The sequence below is a fragment of the Conger conger genome, chromosome 11, assembly GCF_963514075.1.
Source record: "Conger conger chromosome 11, fConCon1.1, whole genome shotgun sequence".
Classification (NCBI taxonomy): domain Eukaryota; kingdom Metazoa; phylum Chordata; class Actinopteri; order Anguilliformes; family Congridae; genus Conger; species Conger conger.
The window spans coordinates 45,805,447-45,827,461 of record NC_083770.1 but is presented as its reverse complement, the minus strand read 5'-3'; the positions used below and the strand labels follow the sequence as shown (position 1 = coordinate 45,827,461).

At 48.5% G+C, this 22,015-nt stretch overlaps 1 protein-coding gene across 2 annotated transcripts in view; it reads left to right on the top strand.

Annotated features, from left to right (window-relative positions):
- The window catches only part of grk5l (G protein-coupled receptor kinase 5 like), a 54,422-nt gene that overhangs the window by 22,775 nt on the left and 9,632 nt on the right, over positions 1 to 22,015 (top strand). The window contains exons 2-8 of one of the 2 annotated variants that reach the window (XM_061260126.1): positions 11,771 to 11,866; positions 13,299 to 13,411; positions 18,935 to 19,012; positions 19,260 to 19,360; positions 20,878 to 20,970; positions 21,556 to 21,619; positions 21,826 to 21,966. In XM_061260126.1, coding sequence (XP_061116110.1) covers positions 11,771 to 11,866; positions 13,299 to 13,411; positions 18,935 to 19,012; positions 19,260 to 19,360; positions 20,878 to 20,970; positions 21,556 to 21,619; positions 21,826 to 21,966 — 686 coding nt within the window. Of the gene's footprint in view, positions 1 to 11,770; positions 11,867 to 13,298; positions 13,412 to 13,802; positions 13,813 to 18,934; positions 19,013 to 19,259; positions 19,361 to 20,877; positions 20,971 to 21,555; positions 21,620 to 21,825; positions 21,967 to 22,015 lie in introns of those variants that run through there. The other variant, XM_061260127.1, reaches the window with a different exon arrangement.

The window sequence follows — 22,015 nt, the reverse complement described above, 5'->3', positions numbered from 1 at the left end:
TCGAAGTAAATCTACTACAGAATGGCTTCAAAAAAAGAAAATCCGCCTTTTGGAGTGGCCTAGTCAGAGTCCAGACCTGAATCCAATAGAGATGCTGTGGAATGACCCCAAGAGAGCTGTTCACACCAGACATCCTAAGAATATGGCTGAGCTGAAGCAGTTCTGTAAGGAAGAATGGTCCATAATTCCTCCTGAACGTTGTGCAGGTCTGATCAGCAGCTACCGGAAACGCTTGTTGGAGGTTATTGCTGCCAAAGGAGGTTCGACCAGTTATTAAATCCAAGGGTTCACTTACTTTTTCCACCAGCACTGTGAATGTTCAATGGATGTGTCCAATAAAGACATGAAATATTATAATTGTTTGTGTGGTATTAGGTTAAGCACATTGAGTTTGTCTATACTTGGGACTTAGATGTAGATCAGATCACATTTTATGACCAATTAATACAGAAAACCAAGTAATTCCAAAGGGTTCACATACTTTTTCTTGCCACTGCAGTATGTGAAGGGAACAGTCATTATCATGTATAATTCCATAGTAATATTGTCTGTAATATTAATTTGTGTAACAACCACATCCCAAAAGGGTATTTTTTTTTTTTTTTTTTACATCTTTGGCCCAGTGACAAAATATTGGCGTAATGGAAATCATACCATGAAGTATTGCGTCACTGCTCGGAAACGATATTCCACCTCCCCCAAGTTTCCTTCCAGACAGGCGTTCTTACGCAGGCAGCACACAGCCCCTACACACACTCCCCGCGAGGGTCACCCGCAGCCCCACCGCGGGAGCACACACCCCCCCCTCACGCACAGACACAGCACTGTCCCTCCGGACGGGACCGGGCGTCCCGTGAGGCTGCCCCGTTTCACTCCGGGGTCTCGGCCTTCGTCGAACGCGCCCCAGGAAAGGCCGGTATTCTTGGACCGGGTCCTGCAGCACCCCAGGGAAGGCCGGTATTCTTGGACCGGGTCCCTGCAGCAGCTCGTTACCACTAACGATTAACTGCGTCGACATGCCGAGGGGTTTCCAAGTGGTTACAAACGCTGCCCCTGTACTAACTGGGCTGGCTCACTCCCCCCCCCCCCCCCGACCCCCGACCCCCAGCCGACTTTTGTCCTCGTATTCTGTGTGGTGTGGCGTTGGCGGCTGCAATAAAGTTCACTGACGCAGTTTCTCATTTGACTGTGGCGGGAAGAGCATTAGCCGGCGACAGCTCAGTAAATGTATGGGCCGCTGACTTTTCAGGGGAAGCACGGAGGGGGGGGGGGGGGGGGGGCGGGGGGGGGGACGCCGGCGTTCTTTGTCTCTGCCGATCGGATATGGCGTTTGTAAGAGTTATAGCGTTTAATTTGCAAGCCCTCCCGCAGGCCGCGGACATGGATGAGGAGGACACTGTGGAGGCCGAACTGTGTTGTGAAGGGCTGAAGCTTATAGATATCTGTGTGACATTTGATAATAACCACACATTACAACAGTGGTATGCAGAAGAGTATCTCTGAACACACTGCACATCATAACTCTTAAGTGGTAGGCTACACCTGCAGAAGTCTAAAAAATAAGTTTAACATGTCTGTGACATTTGAAATGGATTTTGATAATGTTAGACACAGGTATTGAAGCACTGGTGTACATTCCTTGGAACAAATATTGTGTTACGATTTTATTTTGTTGACGCCTGGAAAAGATTTACTACAGTTACATCACAATACAAGTGTCTGCCATGACTCACCTCTGGCTTAGAAAATAAGTGATGGTCTTTTGCTATACGTCCAAAAGTCCACCTGCATTACAATAACAAGGTATGGCGAACGGACATAACACTAAGATGTATCAAGGATAACCACAACACCAAAGAAGGCCCAGTTGAACACACAGTGATATAAAAAAGACAAACAGGATTTTTTATGACAGGCACAAAAGAGAGTTACCTAGCCTTACTCTATCATTACATATAGAAGTGCACGTTTCTGCAAATATCTAGCTATATTTTCAATGGTTCACAGTTACAGCTAAGAAATGAAAACACTTTGCATTCAGATTTTGTCGGTACAAGTCTGCAGTGCACACAGGTATTCCCACCCCCTGCTATAAAGGCCACTGGTTAAAAAATAACCGCACAATCTTATCTTGTGTTGTCAATGGTTTTGTGAGGCTGACATTCTTGTCCTCTCACGTTCAAGTGCTGTGCAAATGTGCCGTGACAGTGCGCAGTGTGAGAACTGTGCGAGAACACGCGTGTTCAGAGCTCCTGTATCTTCCAGCTGCACTGTCACCTGTACACCAGCCAGACCCCTCCCTTCCGCTACTTCGGGATGCCTGTCACGACTGCCGTCTGTTCTGGCCCCACGGTGGTGGAATGACCATCCTGTGGATGTCAGAACGGCAGAGTCTCCGACTACTTTCAAGCGCAGACTGAAGACTCATCTCTTCAGGCTGCAACCTTTCCCTCCCTACCTCACCACCATGATTAGCCTTGTGTACGCCATAGATTATGATGGCACTTATGTATAGTCATTGTTGTACTTGGGGGATTCTAGCTGCCAACCGTGGCAGTCTAGTCAGGTAAATCGATGTATTCTTCAAGCGTTCAAATTGTATCCATGTGGTCACGCTAGGACTCGGAAGCGTACTTTCCTCTAGGATCCTTATCGCACTTGTCCCTGTGTTCGATTTGCACTTTATTGTACGTCACTCTGGATAAGAGCGTCTGCTAAATGCCTGTAATGGAATGTAATGTAAGGTAATGTCACATAACAGCTGAGCAGAGTGCAGCCACTAAGCAGGACACTGTTCTGGGGAGCATTCTTCTCGCTGCCCTTTGAGGTCAGAGCATCTCTGGCGCAGCAGCCCACGATGATCACAGAGCATCACGAGGTGCGGGTAACTGAGAGAGGAATGGACCGGGGCGTAGATGTTACATCTCTGACCTGTGCCTGTGCTCAGATCTGCTCAGCCCCAAAGCTTTCAAGTTAATGCTAGTACTGATGGAATGCAAAATCTCTCTGAATTTTCTCAGAATCACTTTCTCGTGCGTCTGCCTACAGGGAATGTTATTGGCCCGGCAGACGGGATCTGAGGTGACGATTCAGGCATCCATAACACTGAGGAGTATTTTCCCTATGAATTGGCCTTGTTTTCTGAGCCTTTTTATCTCCCTTTGGCACGCTCGTCGTAGGGCTGTCAGTTGAAATTTACGGAGCAGTCGTATATCACGACGAGACAAAACAGACTAAAGTATTAAAGAATTATCAAAGGATTTCCCGTTGTATCAATGTGGCGGCAAATCTAATAGTTTAATGTTTTATGGGGCGGGGGGGGGGGGGATTACTCATGCATTCATGCATATTTTTCTTCCTGCCAGTTCTGCTAATTCACTTCCATCTATTCATCCTGTTTTAAGAAAGTAGTGTTCTGCTGCGGACGGCTTGCTGGTATGTGTTAGCGTTTCTCTGGAGATCGTTTCCCGGTGGTCCGATCCTGTGTGTGGAGCTAGAGCAGGGGGTGTGGGGAAGTGTGACCTCAGCCTGACGGTGTTCCTACGCAGGTGAACCTCAGCCGCTTCCCCGCCCCCATGGCCCTGCACAGTAATGCTTAGATTGACATACATTACAGGCTTTTAGCAGACGCTCTTATCCAGAGCGCCGTACAAAGTGCAAATCGAACACAGGGGCACGTGCGATGAGGACCCTAGAGGACAGTAGCGTGGCTGTGTAGATGTCAGGTTCTGTGTTTTTCTGTTATCTGTTTGATGTCTAAGTCCCCAGCGTTTTTGCCTTTTGTTAACCTCTGTGCTTTCCGTAGTCTGTTTCCTGCTCCATTCACCCATATCCATTTGTTTCAGCTGTGTCCTATTTTGTGTCTCCGCCTCCCCACTCCTTTTATGGACTTCCTTCCTGCCATTTCTGCCATTTTCTCTCACCTGTCTCATTGTCTGTCAATCTGTAAACCTGTCCTTTTCAGTTTCTTGTAGCTAGTTCATCTTTCTGTTATTCCGTTCCCCATCCCGGTTCTAGCTTCCCTGTACCTGTGCCCTGTTATTATAGTTCTGCTCTGCTCTGCTTTTGGATTTTATGGTTTTGATCTCTGCCTGGTTTTTGGACTCTGTTTTGGTTTTTGTACTTGTACCTTTACCTGTTTGGACTTCCTGGTTTTTGAACTCTGCCTGTTTGCGCTCTGCCTGCCCTGCATGTGCCTGTCTGTTTGGATACCGACCATTGCCTGTTTTTTGACTACGTTTTGGATCTGCCTTTTGCCATTAAAACCTGCCTTATTCACGTTATCCCTGAGTCTGTGATTGGTTCCTCTGTCCCAAACCCTGATAAAAGATACAATTTGATCCCTTGAAGAATACATCAACTAGCATACCATGGTTGGCAGCTAGAATACCCCTGGTACAACAATACTATATATATAACTATATATAAGTGCTAGTATAATCTATGGCATGCACAAGGCTAATCATGGTGGTGAGGTAGGGAGGGAAAGGTGCAGCCTGAAGAGATGAGTCTTCAGTCTGCGCTTGAAAGACTGTGCTATTCTGACATCCACAGGAAGGTCATTCCACCACCATGGGGCCAGAACAGACAGCAGTCGTGACTGAGTAGTGCAGGTGAATTTAAATCAACTCGCACACCAGTTGTAACCAACCCTGTTCCTGGAGATCTGCAATCCAGGAGGTTTGCCTTTCAATCCCAATTTGGAACACCTGACTCTACTAATTAGCAGCACAACAAGATGTCTAGCTGTTGCATGTGGTGTGCTTTGTATGGTTCGAGTGAAAACCTACAAAATAGGTTGGTTACAGGGTTGGTTACCACTGTCGAAGAGATTACATACGGACCCAATTTGGTAAATGGTAAATGGCAGGCATTTATATAGCGCCTTTATCCAAAGCGCCGTACAATTGATGCTTCTCCATTCACCCATTCATACACACACTCACACACCGACGGCGATTGGCTGCCATGCAAGGCCAACCGACCAGCTCGTCAGGAGCATCGTCAGGGGTTAGGTGTCTTGCTCAGGGACACTTCGACACAGCCCGGGGGGGGGGATCGAACCGGCAACCCTCCGACTGCCAGACGACTGCTCTTACTGCCTGAGCCAATGAGACGACTGCTCTTACTGCCTGAGCCAATGAGACGACTGGTCTTACTGCCTGAGCCATGTCGCCCCACAATTTGACTCGTGTACTCTGTTAGAGCTGAATTGACACTGGACATTTTACCGTTGCTGTGCACCTGGAATCAGTTGTCAGATCTTTGTGTGGGAAGCAGGTCTAATATGACACAGCTGTGGTACCCCAGCTGACTGAACAGAACCTGGTTTTCTTAGGAACTGATAGGCCTGTGGATTCATGTTCTGGGGGGGGGGGGCGCAGGGATCTCATAACTGATGGCATAGATACTGATGTTTTAGCAGGCGTAGTGGGCATCCATCCCAAAATAACATAACCCCCCCCCCATCCAAAAACCCACTGGTGCTGGGGGGGGGGGGGGGGGGGGGGGGCAGGGGAGTCCACAGCTGCAATTCCCATTTACCCATGAACCCCACTGGCTAGCGATGTCATTTCCCAGGAAGAGTCTCGGGGCCAGCGCCTGTTCTCTCTGGGAAGTCATTCCAGTTTAAACATGGGCTGTCAGATGAATAAACAGTGCGCACAGATTGCCTCTGACCCAGGCTATTGTTCCCTAACTTGGCCTAGTGACAGTGTGGGGGAGCGGGGGAGGCCCCAGCGTAGGCTACAGAATGTCCCCTCACATACGCATACTCACACACGCTTACCAAAACACTGCTGTACACACACACACACACACACACACACGCACAAACAAACACACACACAAACACACATGCTTACCAAAACACTGCTGCATATACAAACACACACACACACACACACACACACACACACACATACATACACACAGACACACACACACACATTATTGAGCTATCCTCCGTTGGATAGCTCTATACTACAGGTTAACCTCTCCATCCTCAGTCCTGTAAGAAACAACCATAATGCCTGTACCTTCCCCTAGATTTAGCTGTTGAATTTTCATTACTTAAAAAGTTATCTAGGGCTTTTTGCCCTGAAACACTTATGGTATATCCAACCGGGGCTTGAAATTAATTTGAGCAGATCTATAAAAAGCAACTAATTCTTGAACGTGAAATTACTGAACATATAGCACCGGGCAGCCACGCTGATAATTGCCCTTGTTGAGCAGATTTTTAATTGCTTGGCATGTGCAACCAGACGTCTTCTGGGACTGATTCTCAGAGCTCTGCGTGTCTGCAGGCCGTATCTGAGCCTGCAGAGGGACATGGAGCCTAATCGCTGTGTCTCTGTGTGCAAATGAACCAGGCTTCGTGTTTAACGCTTTTCCTGGACTGGGTGAGTGACTTTGCTCTCTGGCACCAGTGCAGTCGGGTCCAGTATAGGTCTTTAAGCCATCCAATTAATTAGAAGTCCAATGGTACATTACGTTACATTAATGGCATTTGGCAGACGCTCTTATCCAGAGCGACGTACGGTTGATTAGACTAAGCGGGAGACAATCCTCCCCTGGAGCAATGCAGGGTTAAGGGCCTTGCTCAAGGGCCTCAGCGGCCGTGCGGATCTTATTGTGGCTACACCGCGGATCGAACCACTGACCTTGCATGCCCCAGTTATGTACCTTAACCTCTACGCTACAACCCTCATCCCCTGCGGTCAAACTACAAAGTCAAAAATTTGACCCGCAACAACAATGTCTTCCCACGTGCCGATTTGTCACGTGATTGTGGACCATTCAGAGGCAGCGCTGGCTAGCGGGGACGCAGGGCATGTTTAGTAATGGCCCCTGGACTGTCAATCATACCGTGCCCGGACCCATCCCGGACTTCGTGACAACATAAGGGTCGCCCGTCTCCATACTGCACAATCTCTGGCTCCAGATTGCACAAAATGGCAGCTAACTTGCCAATGAGAACCAGTCTCAAACCTGAGTCTGTGTATCTCAGATAGGGTCAGTAATGAGCTCCATGGCAAAAAGCCCAAATGTGAAAGTGAAGCACAAGAGAAGGGGAATGGCGCTGCTGAGTCCAGTCTTTCTGTCCCCCGTTCTGGGTCATTCCCTCCGCATGGAGATGTGCAGCCAAGAGGAAGTCCACCGGGGAATTCCCCTTCGCTTTCCACCTGCGGCCTCGTCTGCGCTACGTGCCCCGCCCAGTCCCACTCGCAAAGTTTTCCGTCCAAACTAGACACCAGGGTGGACGATGGTCCCAGGCCCGTTAAAGAGACATTACTGCAGCGGTTCCCAACCTTTTCTGGCTCGTGACCACAAATTTCTGGCGACCCCAGAGACTTTTTTTTTTCTAGAATTAGTTCTTGATCATGTCTGTTACACTGTGTTGCAAATACAGAGTAGCCAGATTAGTGCACAAAGTGACATTTCATTTTCCCTGATCAGGAAATACATGTACAGTTAGGTAAGCTACAAGGCTTGATAAAATTTTTTATTTTATTTTTTAAATCAATTACTACACATTTCAGGCAACCCCATTTGAATTCCGCGGGACCCCACGTGGGGTCGCGACCCCAAGGTTGAAAAGCACTGCATTACTGCGTGACTTCACTGCGTGGAGAGCCTTGACGGACACGGGTTCGAAGCACAGGTCTGCAGCGGACCGATTTATTCCCGAGCCGGTCTGGACGAGAGGTGTATTATCAGGCGGTCCGTCTCGCGAATGTGAAGGACACGCTTCGCATCTGCACCGGGCCCTGCGGCTGGAGAACGCCGGTTACGCAACACCTCATTATCGACTGCTCCATTTCCCCCCCGTCAGTCACAGTACTCTGGGCCTGGCGTGTGACACGTACGCTCTGCAAAACGACAGTTTATTCCCTTCAAACGATCCGCCGTTACAGTTTGAATTCGTTGAACATAACCCTGATAGTGAAATGGCGAAAAAAGACCAAAGGATTTGGTGTGTGTTGTTCTGTGGCTGGTCATTTGAAGAGAAAAAAAAAGCTGGACGGATTGGATGGGTTTGAGTCAAGACATACAAATAATTTTTCTGTGGAATGTGGTTTCTCGGTCACTGCGTGCTAGAAGGGCCTTTTTGGCAAGGACACGAAAATTCAATTAAACTTATTCACCAGATGTTTTTATTTGCAGGCAATCCTGCCGCACTGGGTGGAGCCCATCAAATCAGTTTAGTTTTATTTTTATGTTTTAATTTGTGAAAGGTCAAAGGTAAGGTTGCACAGGGCAATTACATTACACAGTTCAGTTGTCCATTGTGATGCCGTGGACTTGGCTGTCATCCTTGTTCGTAATGCATAGCTGCCTTAAATCGACCAGTCCCACCCTAGAACACACTTGTTTGGGGAACCGCTTTTAGTTCTTCTGCGCTCTTCATTGTGTTTAAAAGGAATGAGGAATGTTTTGGAGAAGGGGGGGGGGGAGACAGAGGGTGGCGTGAGGAGAGAGCTGGTGTGTGCGCAGGGATGGGCCCCAGGATGCAGGGATGGGCCTCAGGGCGCAGGGACAGGCCTCAGGGTGCAGGGACGGGCCGAAGGGATGGGCCCCAGAATGCAGGGATGGGCCTCAGGGTGCAGGGACGGGCCTCAGGGTGCAGGGACGGGCAGAAGGGATGGGCCCCAGGGTGCAGGGATGGGCTGAAGGCATGGGCCTCAGGGCGCAGGGACAGGCTGCAGTCGGAGCCGCAGAGGAAGATCTGCTGTGCAGTGCAGGTGCAGAGTAACCCGAGGAGGGGGGGGGGGGGGGGTGCTCTGCCTGCGTCACGGGGACACGACCCCCCCCCATTCCCTCACGGCAACCGAACACTCTGCTTGACAACGCGCCGTTTAAGTGTCTTCCTCAAGATTTAGTTTGAGAAAGGAGGGAAGACACAGAGATGGGGGAATAAAATTACGCCGATCCAGAGATTAGGAATCCAACCGTGGTGGCCAAAATAGATCAGGTACTCTTATGGAAATGATCACCGATGTGACTTTGTTCCTGATCTCTGGCTCAACGTTGCGGGGCGAGAGGGCGATCTCGAGCTGCCCCGGCCCCAGCCCGCCTGCCCCCATCGGACCAGCACTGTGGTGTAAACAGCGAGGCTGCTGCTGCTCCTCCATGAATGTAATTATTTGCGTATATTGTGAGCACAAACGCAGGCCCCCCTTTTCAGGCCTGGTGAAATCTCTGGCACGCGGACGAGACTCGGGTCGGCCGCTACCCCCGAGAGGAAAATCAACGGCAGCAGTTTCTGCTGAAAAAGCTGTGAAAACCTGCGAAAGTTGAGTCAGGGCCGAGGAGTATGACGTACTGGAGAATTCTTGGGTTATTACTTTAAGATGTTCGTATCCTCCCTCACGCAAATGAATGAAAAAAACCCCAAAAAAAACGAACCCTTATGAGAAATCAGGGCGGAAATTGTTTTTTTAAAGGTGGTTCTCCAATCCTGACCTCCTTAAAGGTGTCACCATCGACTAGGGAATTGACCGCAAGAAAAATGGGGGGAGGGGGCTCTGATTTGGCTAAAAGAAACAAACGGAGAGTGCAGTTTGTCTTGCCCCAGCTCCGGTGGATGTGTGTGTGTGTGTGTGTGTGTGTCTGTGTGTGTGTGTGTTTGCGTGTGTGTGCATGTGTGTGTGTGTGTGTGTGTGTGTGTGTGTGTGAGCCACGCTGGAAACATATGCGGTGTTGTTCACAGCGATGGTATCCGAGCTGGCAGAGCGTTGCTTCACAAGGCGAATCTTGGAATATGTCACATATTCCCGTTCCAAACAGTGTCGGCCCCAGTCCCTGGAGCTTGACTGGAGCAGGGGCAGGGAGGATGGGAATTCAGAGAGGAAGTCAAACGTGATAAATTGTACATGGGCTACGCACCGGGACCATGATTTCATTTTAGCCCGTAAAGCAGCGAGCCCACACACGCTTCGCAAAACAGGCGGATGTTCATTGCTGAGCGCACACGCAATGAGGCCCCCATTAAAACCAGTTCCTCCCAGTAGTGAAATAACATCTAAACGGGCCTCCGCCAACACTTGCTCCTCCCAGAGCTTGGTTCAAGTGAAGGAAAACAGCGAATGTTTTCTTAGCCAGCACTTTTGACGATGGGTTCCTATCGGAGATCATCTCATGAGTTTGAGGTTATATTATTTCAGAAGTATGTTTTGTCATCTGCTCATAAGCCGGACTGTTTGATGTTTCGGGATTCTGATTATGTGCACGCTCGGCCTTCTGGGATACCCTCTTGAAGAGGAAAGCAATTTTACAAGTTTAGTTTCCATTGTTTATCGAACATTAAATGGCACCATAAAAGAATGGTCTCGAGGGCCTAGATTTTAGTTGCAGTGCAGTAACCTAACGCCAAGGTGTGGATGGATACCCTGCTGAAAAAAACAAGCTACGTTTTGAAACAGATGGTGATGGTTGACCAGTTACATCAGCTCTACACTCAACGTGGTTTGACCAGCTCAAAGTATGCTTTGAAACAGCTGGTAGCTGGTTGACCGGGTTAGATCAGCTCCATACTCAACGTGATTTGACCAGCTCAAAGTATGCTTTGAAACAGCTGGTAGCTGGTTGACCGGGTTAGATCAGCTCCATACTCAACGTGGTTTGACCAGCTCAAAGTATGCTTTGAAACAGCTGGTAGCTGGTTGACCGGGTTAGATCAGCTCCATACTCAACGTGGTTTGACCAGCTCAAAGTATGCTTTGAAACAGCTGGTAGCTGGTTGACCGGGTTAGATCAGCTCCATACTCAACGTGGTTTGACCAGCTCAAAGTATGCTTTGAAACAGCTGGTAGCTGGTATTTTAAGCTGGTCATAGCCAGATTTTACACCAGGGCAGTGTGCTCTCACAGGGGGAGAGGGGACAGGCGAGAGGGAGACCCTGAAACATGCTCTGTCAGCAGCACGTGCTCATGGCCATGTCATCTACAGCCAATGAGGGCAGACAACTAAAATAAGTCATTTTCTAGACATAACACCGTGTCCTGTGTAAAGTCTGGACAGATGTCTATTTGAAGTGTGCACTTTGGGGCCTTGGACTCATATGTGAACCTGAAGGCTTCATGCGCTGTGTGTGAGAGAGACCTAGCTCTGCACACGTCCTGAAGTCCTCTAGTGGCATTGTAGCGTAATGCACTATGAAGAACCCATGAATCAATGAGATGTCTCCGCTGTTAATTATAGATTGTGGACATTAGACTGCTCTAACTATACTGTTGCTAATGGTTTAATAATTAATCTCTAAAGTCGTCACTTAAGTTGGCTTGGAGATGGAACTATGCAAGAGAAGAGGGTGGACTTATCTTTGGCCAAATGTGTTTTTATTTTTTTTGTCTTTGAAAACTAAAAATAAACATTTGGTTCATTGGTAAGTTGAAATGTATCTTACGAAAAGGGAGAAAACAGTTATGAAACAACACAACCATATAATTAAAGTAACATTTCTAGCCAAGCTTTTTTTTTTTTTTTTTTTTTTTTTTTTCTCCTCACAGCGTGAAGCTCATTCATTTCCCAGCACAGTGGAGGACCTGGCTTAGGTCACGATTTAATTAATTCATTTACTCGCTCAGTGGAGGTCACGACGTGGTGCATTTTTTCAGCCCTGAGCGTGACTCAGAGCTGAAACCATGGCTGCGGGGGCTGTGCGGAGAGGGCTGGGGGAGAGGGCTGGGGGAGCGCTGTGTGTGCAGTGTGACGCGCCTGGAGAACGGCCTCTCACCGGCGTCTTCTGCTCCTTCTCCCCCCCAAGGTGGAGGAGGCAAGCGGAAAGGAAGGAGCAAGAAATGGAAAGACATCCTCCGCTTCCCGCACATCAGCCAGTGCGCCGAGCTGGGCAGCAGCATCGGTGAGGCTACGCCTTCTACACCTTCCACACCATCTACACCTTCTACACCTTCACCACCTTCTACACCTACACCACCTTCCACACCTTCTATACCTTCTACACCTTCACCACCTTCTACACCCTCCACACCTTCTACACCTTCTACACCTACACCACCTTCTACACCGTCACCACCTTCCACACCATCTACACCTTCCACACCTTCTACACCTTCCAAACCTTCTACACCCTCCACACCTTCTACACCTTCTACACCACCTTCTACACCGTCACCACCTTCCACACCATCTACACCTTCCACACCTTCTACACCTTCCAAACCTTCTACACCCTCCACACCTTCTACACCTTCTACACCTACACCACCTTCTACACCGTCACCACCTTCCACACCATCTACACCTTCCACACCTTCTACACCTTCCAAACCTTCTACACCTTCTACACCTACACCACCTTCTACACCATCACCACCTTCCACACCGTCACCACCTTCCACACCTTCTACACCTTCTACACCTTCACCACCTTCTACACCCTCCACACCTTCACCACCTTCTATAACTTCCACACCTTCTACGCCTTCTACACCTTCCACACCTTCCACAAACACTCTGTGGGAGTTACCTCCCTCGGCCCTTTTCCCCAAACAACTCATCACTTATTCATCACTGGTCATTTTCTATTTATGAACCCAAAGTGCAACTTTATTAAAAAGGTATTATAATATTGATGTGGTTAAAAAAAGGTTTTCTCCTCCGGTTACAGAGAATCTGCTTAGGGCAACACTTCCAGAGAATGCTTGAGTGTGTGTGTGTGTGTTGTTTTTGTCTGCACATATCCTGCGGAGACATGGTAGAAAAGATGTATTAAATGTTTTGACACAGTACAAGTGTCTTGGCTGACAAAATGGTGTGAAATTAAATGAAAATGAATCATTTTGTAGTGAAAATATTTTCAAAAAGAATATGTCATTGAATATTCTTATTGAGTCTCCCTCGTAGTGTAGAATATATGGTCCTTGAATGAGAGTAACAGCAGACGCTCGAGTCACCTGCAGGGGACAGATAGCGCGGAGGCGCTAACGGTGTGGCGACGTCCGCGTTGTTCTCTGCGCGGCCCTGCTTCTCGCCGTGTTTATTTTAGAAATCCCCCGCGACTTCCAAGCGCCCGAGTGAGCGGGCGGGGCGATGACGACACCCCTGACGGGCTCGTTCCAGGGTTAAGTGAGGCGGCCGGGGTGGGGTGGGGTGGGGGTGGGGGGTGTGGGTGTTGTCTGATGACATTTAGCCACGGCGCTAATCAGACGCGAATGATCTGCGGACAGGCCGCTGAGTGAGCGAGACACCGTGTAACGAGAGGCGGCGGTGCTGACGTGTGTGTGTGTGTGTGTGTGCGTGTGCGTGTGTGTGTGTGCTGGCCTGTGTTACAGAGAGGGACTACACCAGCCTGTGCGAGAGGCAGCCAATCGGGAGAGAGCTGTTCCGCCTGTTCTGCGAGACCCGGCCGAAGCTCCAGTGCTGCATACGCCTGCTGGATGCCATGGTAACTAAATTAGACGTGCACACGCACATACAAACACACACATGCGCGGACGCACGCACACATAAAAACATGCACACACGCATATACAGTATACACACACACACACACACACACACACACCTGCTGGATGCCATGGTAACTAAATTAGACGTGCACACGCACATACAAACACACACATGCGCGGACGCACGCACACATAAAAACATGCACACACGCATATACAGTATACACACACACACACACACACCTGCTGGATGCCATGGTAACTAAATTAGACGTGTGCACACGCACATACACACACACACATGCACGGACGCACGCACACATAAAAACATGCACACACACGCATATACAGTATATACACACACACACACACACACACACACCTGCTGGATGCCATGGTAACTAAATTAGACATGTGCACACACATACACACACACAAACACACAGATAAAAGCATGCACGCACACACACATGCAGTATACACACACACGCACACACACATACAGTACACACACACACACACACCCACGCACACACATACACTCACACAAACAAACACACACACGCACACACACACATAAAAGCATGCACACACACACACACACACACACACACATAAAAGCACACACACACATACACCGACACGCATACAGTATACACATACACACAAATATATTATGCATACACACACCAACACACATATGCACGTACACATACACACACACTCACTGACACAGCGACACACATATACGTACACACACACACACACACACACACACACACACACATATATGCATACTTCCTTCCAGGTCGTGGCCTTTACCTCTTGACTGTGAGAACATGTCATTCCTCATATATTTGGCAACAGCTAGCGCTGGCCCACACCAACACGTAAAATCCTTCAGCAAGCTGTTAAGTACAAATGACAACCTAATTGTTAACCACACCTTTCCTCTGATTGATCAACGCCGACAAGCCGTGATCTGTGTTTAATGTAAGCTCATTAGTTCAACTCTGATATACAACACCCTTTTCTGCACTGATGTTGTGGCAAGTCCCTGATCCTGGTGGGCCGCAGGGTCTGTGTTATTAATGCCGAAAACGTGCTATTAATGAGAGGTCAGCGGAGAAGGGCCAGACTGGTCAAAGCTGACGGGAAGGTGACAGTAATGCAAATAGCCACACATTACAACAGTGGTATGTGTAGGCTACAGCAGCAGAAGACCAATACAGCAGAAAAATTAAGTCTAATAAATACCTAATAAAGTGTTCTGCGAGTGTATACCAGGGATCTTCAGTTCTGGCCTTCCAAATCCAAATCCAGCCCTGGTTTTCTTTTCTCCCAGGTAATTAGTGCTACTGATCTTCACACCTGACTCCCAGGGTGGAAAACCAACCTGTTTCTGCCCTTGAGGACGGCTCCCTAGCCTGTACCGCTCTTTTTAATTAAACTTGAATTGTAGTTCATAATCCCACAGAAGACAAAATGTCTATTTTCAATCGTTTGAAAAGGACAAAACTACCGTGGAACTGCTGTCACCGCGAAACCGCCGGTGGATATGAGAGCCCTTGTTCAAACAGACCCCCCAAAACCCTCCTTCTGCTGGCACACAAGGGGCAAAGCAGCGGGGTAATAATTAAAACATCAGCCCCCTTCCCCTTCAGACCCCCACAGCCCCACTCTTTTTACGTCTAGACGAAATGCCTCCCACATGACACATTTTAATCTTTAAAGTAAATCCAAAAATATCTGAGGAGGCATGCAGGCTGTAGTGAAAGAAGCTATTGTTTCCCGCGGCCTGCCTCTCAGAATGTGCGACCGCTGGATCTAAAAGCGAACAAGGCTGCCGACCCAAAAGTTATGAACCGGCACTCGGACTAATATCACCCAGGAAGAGAGAGAGAGAGAGAGAAAAAATAAACCTTACCATTACTTTCTGAGAATATGAGAAACTAGCTAAGGCTAAAAGAGAGGGTTTGTTGCTTGTTTTCAAAACACCTCCACGTCTGAATGCGCACCGCCAGCGCATTTGAACGGCTCATGTTTCAGTGAGCCTTGCGCTGCTGCTGCTGCTGCTGCTGCTGGTGCGAGACGGCGTTAAACACAGCAAGTTAAGTCAGGTCAACGTAGGCCGGGGGAGCAGAAGCAGGAGAGAGACGGAAAGAAAGGGCAAAAGGTTTGTGTAAGCAGAGGAAGGAGAGAGGGGAAGCGTGAGCGTGAGTGAAGGAGGGAGGGAGAAAAGAGTGGGTGAGTAAGAGGAAGAGAGAGAAGACAGGAATGATAGTGTAGGAACAAGAGTGCGTCTGAGAGAGAGGAAGAGAGAGACACGGAGGGAGAGAGGAAGAGTAGTGCAAGTTCTCTTGTCATGCAAATGCGGTATATTTGAATTGGTGGTGGCGCGCGGGGGGGGGGTGGTGTGTGTGGTGTCTATGCAGGGGGGTTGTGTGTGTGTGGTGTGTATGGGGGGGTGGTGTGTGTGTGTGGTGGTGTGTGGTGTGTGTGTGTGTGAGGTGTATGGTGTGTGTGTGTGGTGTATGGTGTGTGATGTGTGGTGTGTGTGTGTGTGGTGTATGGTGTGTGTGTGCGGTGTATGGTGTATGGTGTGTGTGGTGGTGTGTGTGTGTGTGTGGTGTATGGTGTGTGTGTGTGGTGTATGGTGTGTGTGTGCGGTGTATGGTGTGTGGTGTATGGTGTGTGTGGTGGTGTGTGTGTGTGTGTGGTGTATGGTGTGTGTGTGCGGTGTATGGTGTGTGGTGTATGGTGTGTGTGGTGGTGTGTGTGTGTGCGGTGTATGGTGTGTGTGTGTGCGGTGTATGGTGTGTGTATGGGGGGGGTTGTGCGGGGGGAACATAAAGAGCGCAGGAGGAATGTGCCTGGGGGGCTCTCAGATCCTCTCTGACGTCAGTGGTGAGCGGGACCTGGGCTGTGGAGCGCTGCTGGGAGGCTGCATTGTGTAACGTGTCTTCCTGAAAGGCTGGGATAATGGTGCTGGAATGAGCCGCCCGATTGTTATCTGCGGCCGGGGAGGGGTGTGCGGAGGCGCCCCCCCCCCCCCCCCCCAGGAGGAGACGAAAGGGAAAAGGAAACGCCCCGTGCCCTTTTGGCAGGCCCGGGCCGCGGGGATCAACCCAAACCCGTCTCGACTCCAGCGCGCCAGGAGGACAGATCTAATCTGCTCGCGTTCGCCAGCCTGGCCCTTTCTGCGCGCGACGCTTGTTTTCGCGTTCGCCCGTCTTTCAGCGGCCGAGGAGGAGTGACGTCCTCGCTGCTTTAAGAAAACGAAAAAAAAACCCAACTTGTTTTTGTTTGATTGGAGGATAAAATAATGTCACAGCGTGGGCGGATAGCGTTAGCGTGGATTCCTTTCTTCGGCACACGTCAGCGCAGTGTGTCCTTGACTGCCTCAGAGGGGTGAGGGTTCACGACCGCCACGAAATCCCGGCCCGCTCCCCCCGCTCTGAGAGACGGAAACGCAGCTGTAACAATACCAACGGCAAAAGTACCTTTCACCCATTCAGACTTCAAGTGAAGTGAGCTTAAATCATTAATTCATATCAAGTTATTATAATGAATAACTAATTATAGTTTACTGTCCTTAAAACGTGTTAATACTTAACCACTTAAGTTGTGTAAGATCACAAATATGTGACTAAAATGCAGTTAACTGAATATCCTAAAGCTGATGTAACAATCACTACAGGTAACTGAAAGCAATGAACTCTGACTTTGAATTAAAAAAAAAAAAAAATAATAATAATCTGGTCTTCAAAGGGTTCAGCATTTTGTCACAGGCAGTGTCTTCTTCACGGGAATAGTCTGGGGAATATAAGTCCACCTCTACTGAGTTCCTGGCTGACAGCATTTGAGAAGCTGCATGTGTGAGGGGGGTGGGGGGGGGTCAGGGGGGCAGTTGGAATGGAAACCCAGCGAGGCCCCCCCCCCCCCCCCGTGACGTCGGTGGTATCCCATGACGCCGCGGGGACAGGGATTCCGCGCGATGCGAAACTCAAAAACCTCCAGGAATGCCGCGCTGTTGACAGGGCCGTCGCCCGGCAACACGCCGTTACGCGGGGGGAGGTCTCTCCAGTGCCGCCGGGGGGCCGGGCGGCGGGGCGGGCGGGCAGGTGGCTCGGCGGAGACACTCGGGTAATGGCACCTTGGCGGGAGCCCGTGATTGATGAGGGACGGGGAGCAGGGAGGGGGAGGGGGAGGCAGCGGAGGTGCAGAGGAGAGGGGGGGAGGGGGGCACCGTGTGTAGATCACCACCACGGTGCACAGACCAGCGGATGCACAGCCTGTCAGCCTGCCTTTAGATCACCACTGGGTAGAGCTCTATTAGACCTGTTCCCTTATGCAATACCAGCACAAGGCCCAGCGAGATGTAGCTATAAATCGTAATATTTTCACATATTAAAAAAACAGCGTACCGCATTTGATATCTTCTCATGACGCTCATTTTTGTAATAACATAACATAACATAACATAACATAACATAAGTTAACAGTGAGAGCAGGCCTTTTCCTACCCCTAAGTGCACCTACTGCCTAATTTGCCTAAAAGCTAAATAGTATCTAGCACTGTATCAAGCCTGGTCTTGAAAACCCCCAGTGTTTCTGCCTCCACTCCATGCACTGGCAAGCTATTCCACACAGTGACCACTGTCAGTGTGAAAAAAATACTTCTCAATATCTGTACGGAATTTCTCCTTTGCCAATTTCCATTTGTGCCCTCTCGTTCTGCTAACCGAACTCAACCTGAATATCGATTCAATGCGTTTCAATGCATTCTTAAAATTGCTCCTTTATTTTCCGTTTTCCACTTAAAAATTGAAATCTGAATTTGATGGCGTGTGCAATCCACACTGGCCCCGTCTGACCAGTCCTGGATACGGCATTTCATCATCGCGTCACTCATCCGTTTGTTCTAAACGAACAAATTCAAACGGTAACTATGCAGTGTGAACTTCCAGAAGTATAATCTCACCACGTTCGAGGCTCCAAACCCCATCTGTTTTTATTTCCTGTGTTCTGAGACTTCTCTCCGAAGACCTGCTGGAAGCACTTATCCCCGCTTGTGACGACAGCAGGCTGATGTCATGGCCGGAGCAGCAGGGCGGGGAAACAACAAATATCAAATTCACAAATACAAGCTCCAGCATCCGTCTGCCCGTATGCATTCCTGCGTTACGTATTTTAGTGGCATGTTTTCCTCTGCGCGGAAAATACATTACCTTAGCTATTTAAACTGCTTTAAACAATAAAAGTGACTTGGGAGTTGATTTTGAGTCATCACGGGGCCACAGCTGCATGGATCTTATTGCGGTTACACTGGGATTTGAACCAGCAACCTTCATTCCAGTCAAGAAACTTAGCCACTATACGCTGCCTCAGGGAAGAACAGGGAAGCGGGAATAGGCAGACTGTGGCAGTGTCAGGACCCAGTCGCTGTGCGACTGGCCAACAGCCTGTCTGTCTGTGGGTCTTCCCACTTGGCTGACTGGGCTGCGTCTTTATTTCAGGAGGACTACGAGGTGACGCCGGACGAGAAACGCAAGAGCCACGGCCACCAGATCATCCATAAATTCCTCACCAAACAGGTGTGTTCTTCGGTACGGGCATGCCCTTCAGGGCCGGAGACACAACAGGGCCCGGCCCCTGGGGCCGCATGATCCCTGGCATCCCTGCCTGGGGATTTCAGTGGAACTGCAGCAGTCATTTTCAGCCATCTGATGCCTGGGGTGGGTTCTGTGTGGGGAAAGTTCAGTTGAATTGATTCAGTTTTTGTGCGTGTGTGTGTGTGTTGTGTGTGTGTTTATGTACGTGTGTGTGTGTGTGTGTTTTCAGTCTGTGGACTGTGTGTGTGAGATAGCGGAGGGCTATGGGCAGCAGTGCACGCAGAACCTGGAGCTGAGTCCCAGTAAGGAGATCTTCAGTGACTGCAGAAGGTAAACCGGCCCTCAGATGCTATGTAAACGGTGAATGGTTGGCATTTATATAGCGCTTTTATCCAAGGTGCTGTACAACCGATTGCTTCTCATTCACCCATTCACACACACACACAGTCACAGTCCAATGGCGATTGGCTGCCATGCAAGACACCAACTCTCAGGGACACTTTGACACACCCAGGGATCGAACCTGCAACACCTCGACTGCCAGACGACTGCTCTTACCGCCTGAGCCAATGTCGCCCCCAATGCGCCTATTCTCTGGTTGCTGGAAGTGAATAATACATTTTCCTTGGAAGGTTGATACGGATCTTAAAATAAGCCCCGAGGAAAGTACACCAAGCACACATAATAAATAATAAATACTTGGTAAAAGCCATTAATGAATTCTAAATGCTTTCTACACACAAAGAAACCTGTTCGGACAGTATTTTTCCAACTGAAAACAACCCTCCCCCATATTCCTTTTAAAGTCTGCCATTCCAACATCATGTCCTGTATTACCTTTCAAAGTTTAGAAAACTTGTAATTGGTCTGTTGGCTATGTGCACCTGAGTTGATGGAAATTATGTTTTTTTTGCCGCATTCCATATGTTAATTTCTTAGCTGGACATCTCCAAGTTATGAATGGATTTGTATGAAACTGTGTGAAAAGCTTGGTCATGGGACAAGGACAAACTAATTAACTTTTCATACTGATTGGCCATGGAGAGGCTGTGCAGTGGGTGTGGCTTTTCACAAAAAGGCACAGAACATCCGAACAGATTCACGTAATGCCACAAAACTTTGTGTTATGGTTGGTAATGGGACAGGGAAGAACTTTTTTGCACCAATTGCTCAAAGGGGTGCATGGCAGTAGCTTCTCAGAAAAAGGCAACAACTTCTACGGATAACTATGTATTCACACAGCACAATCACAATCTTATGTTCCTATCAGCAGAAATAAGAGGCAAGCCTTACATTACTAGCCCCACAAGAGGTGCTAGAGAACAAATATCTGGCCACTGAACAAATTAATGGGCTTCCCAACCATTACATTACATTAATGGCATTTGGCACTCTTATCCAGAGCGACGTACAGTTGATTATACATTACATTACATTATTGGCATTTGGCAGACGCTCTTATCCAGAGCGACGTTTATACTAAGCAGGAGACAATCCTCCCCTTGAGGGCCTTGCTCAAGGGCCCAACGGATGTGCAGATCTTATTGTGGCTACACCGGGGATCAAACCACCGACCATGCGTGTCCCAGTCACGTACCTTAACCACTACGCTACAGGCCGCCCTGTATCCCAATCACGTGTGAATACAGGCTAAAGTTTTTAACAGTGGCAAGAGGTTGAACAGGCATATCTCATGTCCCCCATAATACGTGCATATCATTACAAGAACCAAGTTGGTAATTTGAGCATGGAAGAAATCATTCACTTCATTAATTCTGTTATGCTTTTGACGAAAACCCTTCGAGGTCACAGGGGGACTGACCGTGTCATCTGTGTCTTTTGAACAGGGCCCTCCATGAATACTTGAGTGGCACCCCCTTCTCAGACTACCAGAACAGCCTGTATTTTGACCGCTTCCTCCAGTGGAAAATGTTGGAGAGGTTGGTTTTTATTTATATTTGCATACGTACATAGGTTTGTGATTATATGTACCATCATTTATAAGAATTATTTTACATTTTTGCCAATATTTTCCGTAAGTGCTATATTTCTATGAGTGGTTCATAAGCAGCACATAGCACCTTTATAAGCACTACATAGACAATAATAAATTCCATTGTATAAGAATATGGTGTGTGTCACATGGTAGTAATGTGTCACATGGTAGTCATTTCGTGGCAGCAAAATAAATGTTTTGGATAGCAGAACACAAACCGGCAACAACACTGCTCCGGTTTTAAAGGTGCTCTTAAATTATTTATGTTCTTTCACAAGATTGTCGCATAGATCATCACACCTGATTCACTTGAAATCATCAGTGGTGACCTAACACCATATGTGTGAAGTGCTAATGAAATGTACTATATACCGCTTACAGAGGAAGGGGATATAGAGTGACTATTCAAAGAAAGTGTCACACAGTTCACTCAAATTGGCTGAGCTTCTGCAACTTACCAGAAAAAGAAAAAAAAAGAAAAAAAAGTATGTCTCATTCAGTCAAATAATCGCAGATGTTCTGCTTTCAGGCAACCGATAACTAAAGACACATTTCGACAGTACCGTGTGCTGGGGAAGGGGGGATTTGGCGAGGTAAGACCACAGAGAAAAGTGTTGTATTACGAGAAAGGTGAACCAATAAAGCACTGTCATGGTGCTGTGCATTGTGTTCAGCAGTTAAGAAAGGAAGGGAGTTTCACAGTCTGGTGTGTGTGTATGTGTGTGCGTGTGTGTGTGCGCGTGTGTGTGTGGGTGCGTGTGTGTGTGTGTACGCACGTGTGTGTGTGGTGTTTTCCCAGGTGTGTGCGTGCCAGGTGCGAGCCACAGGGAAGATGTACGCCTGTAAGAAGCTGGAGAAGAAGAGGATTAAGAAGCGGAAGGGCGAGTCCATGGCGCTGAATGAGAAGCAGATTCTGGAGAAAGTCAACAGTAGATTTGTTGTGAGTCTCCTTCCTCTGCTCCAACGGCACATCCCTCATAACAGCACAT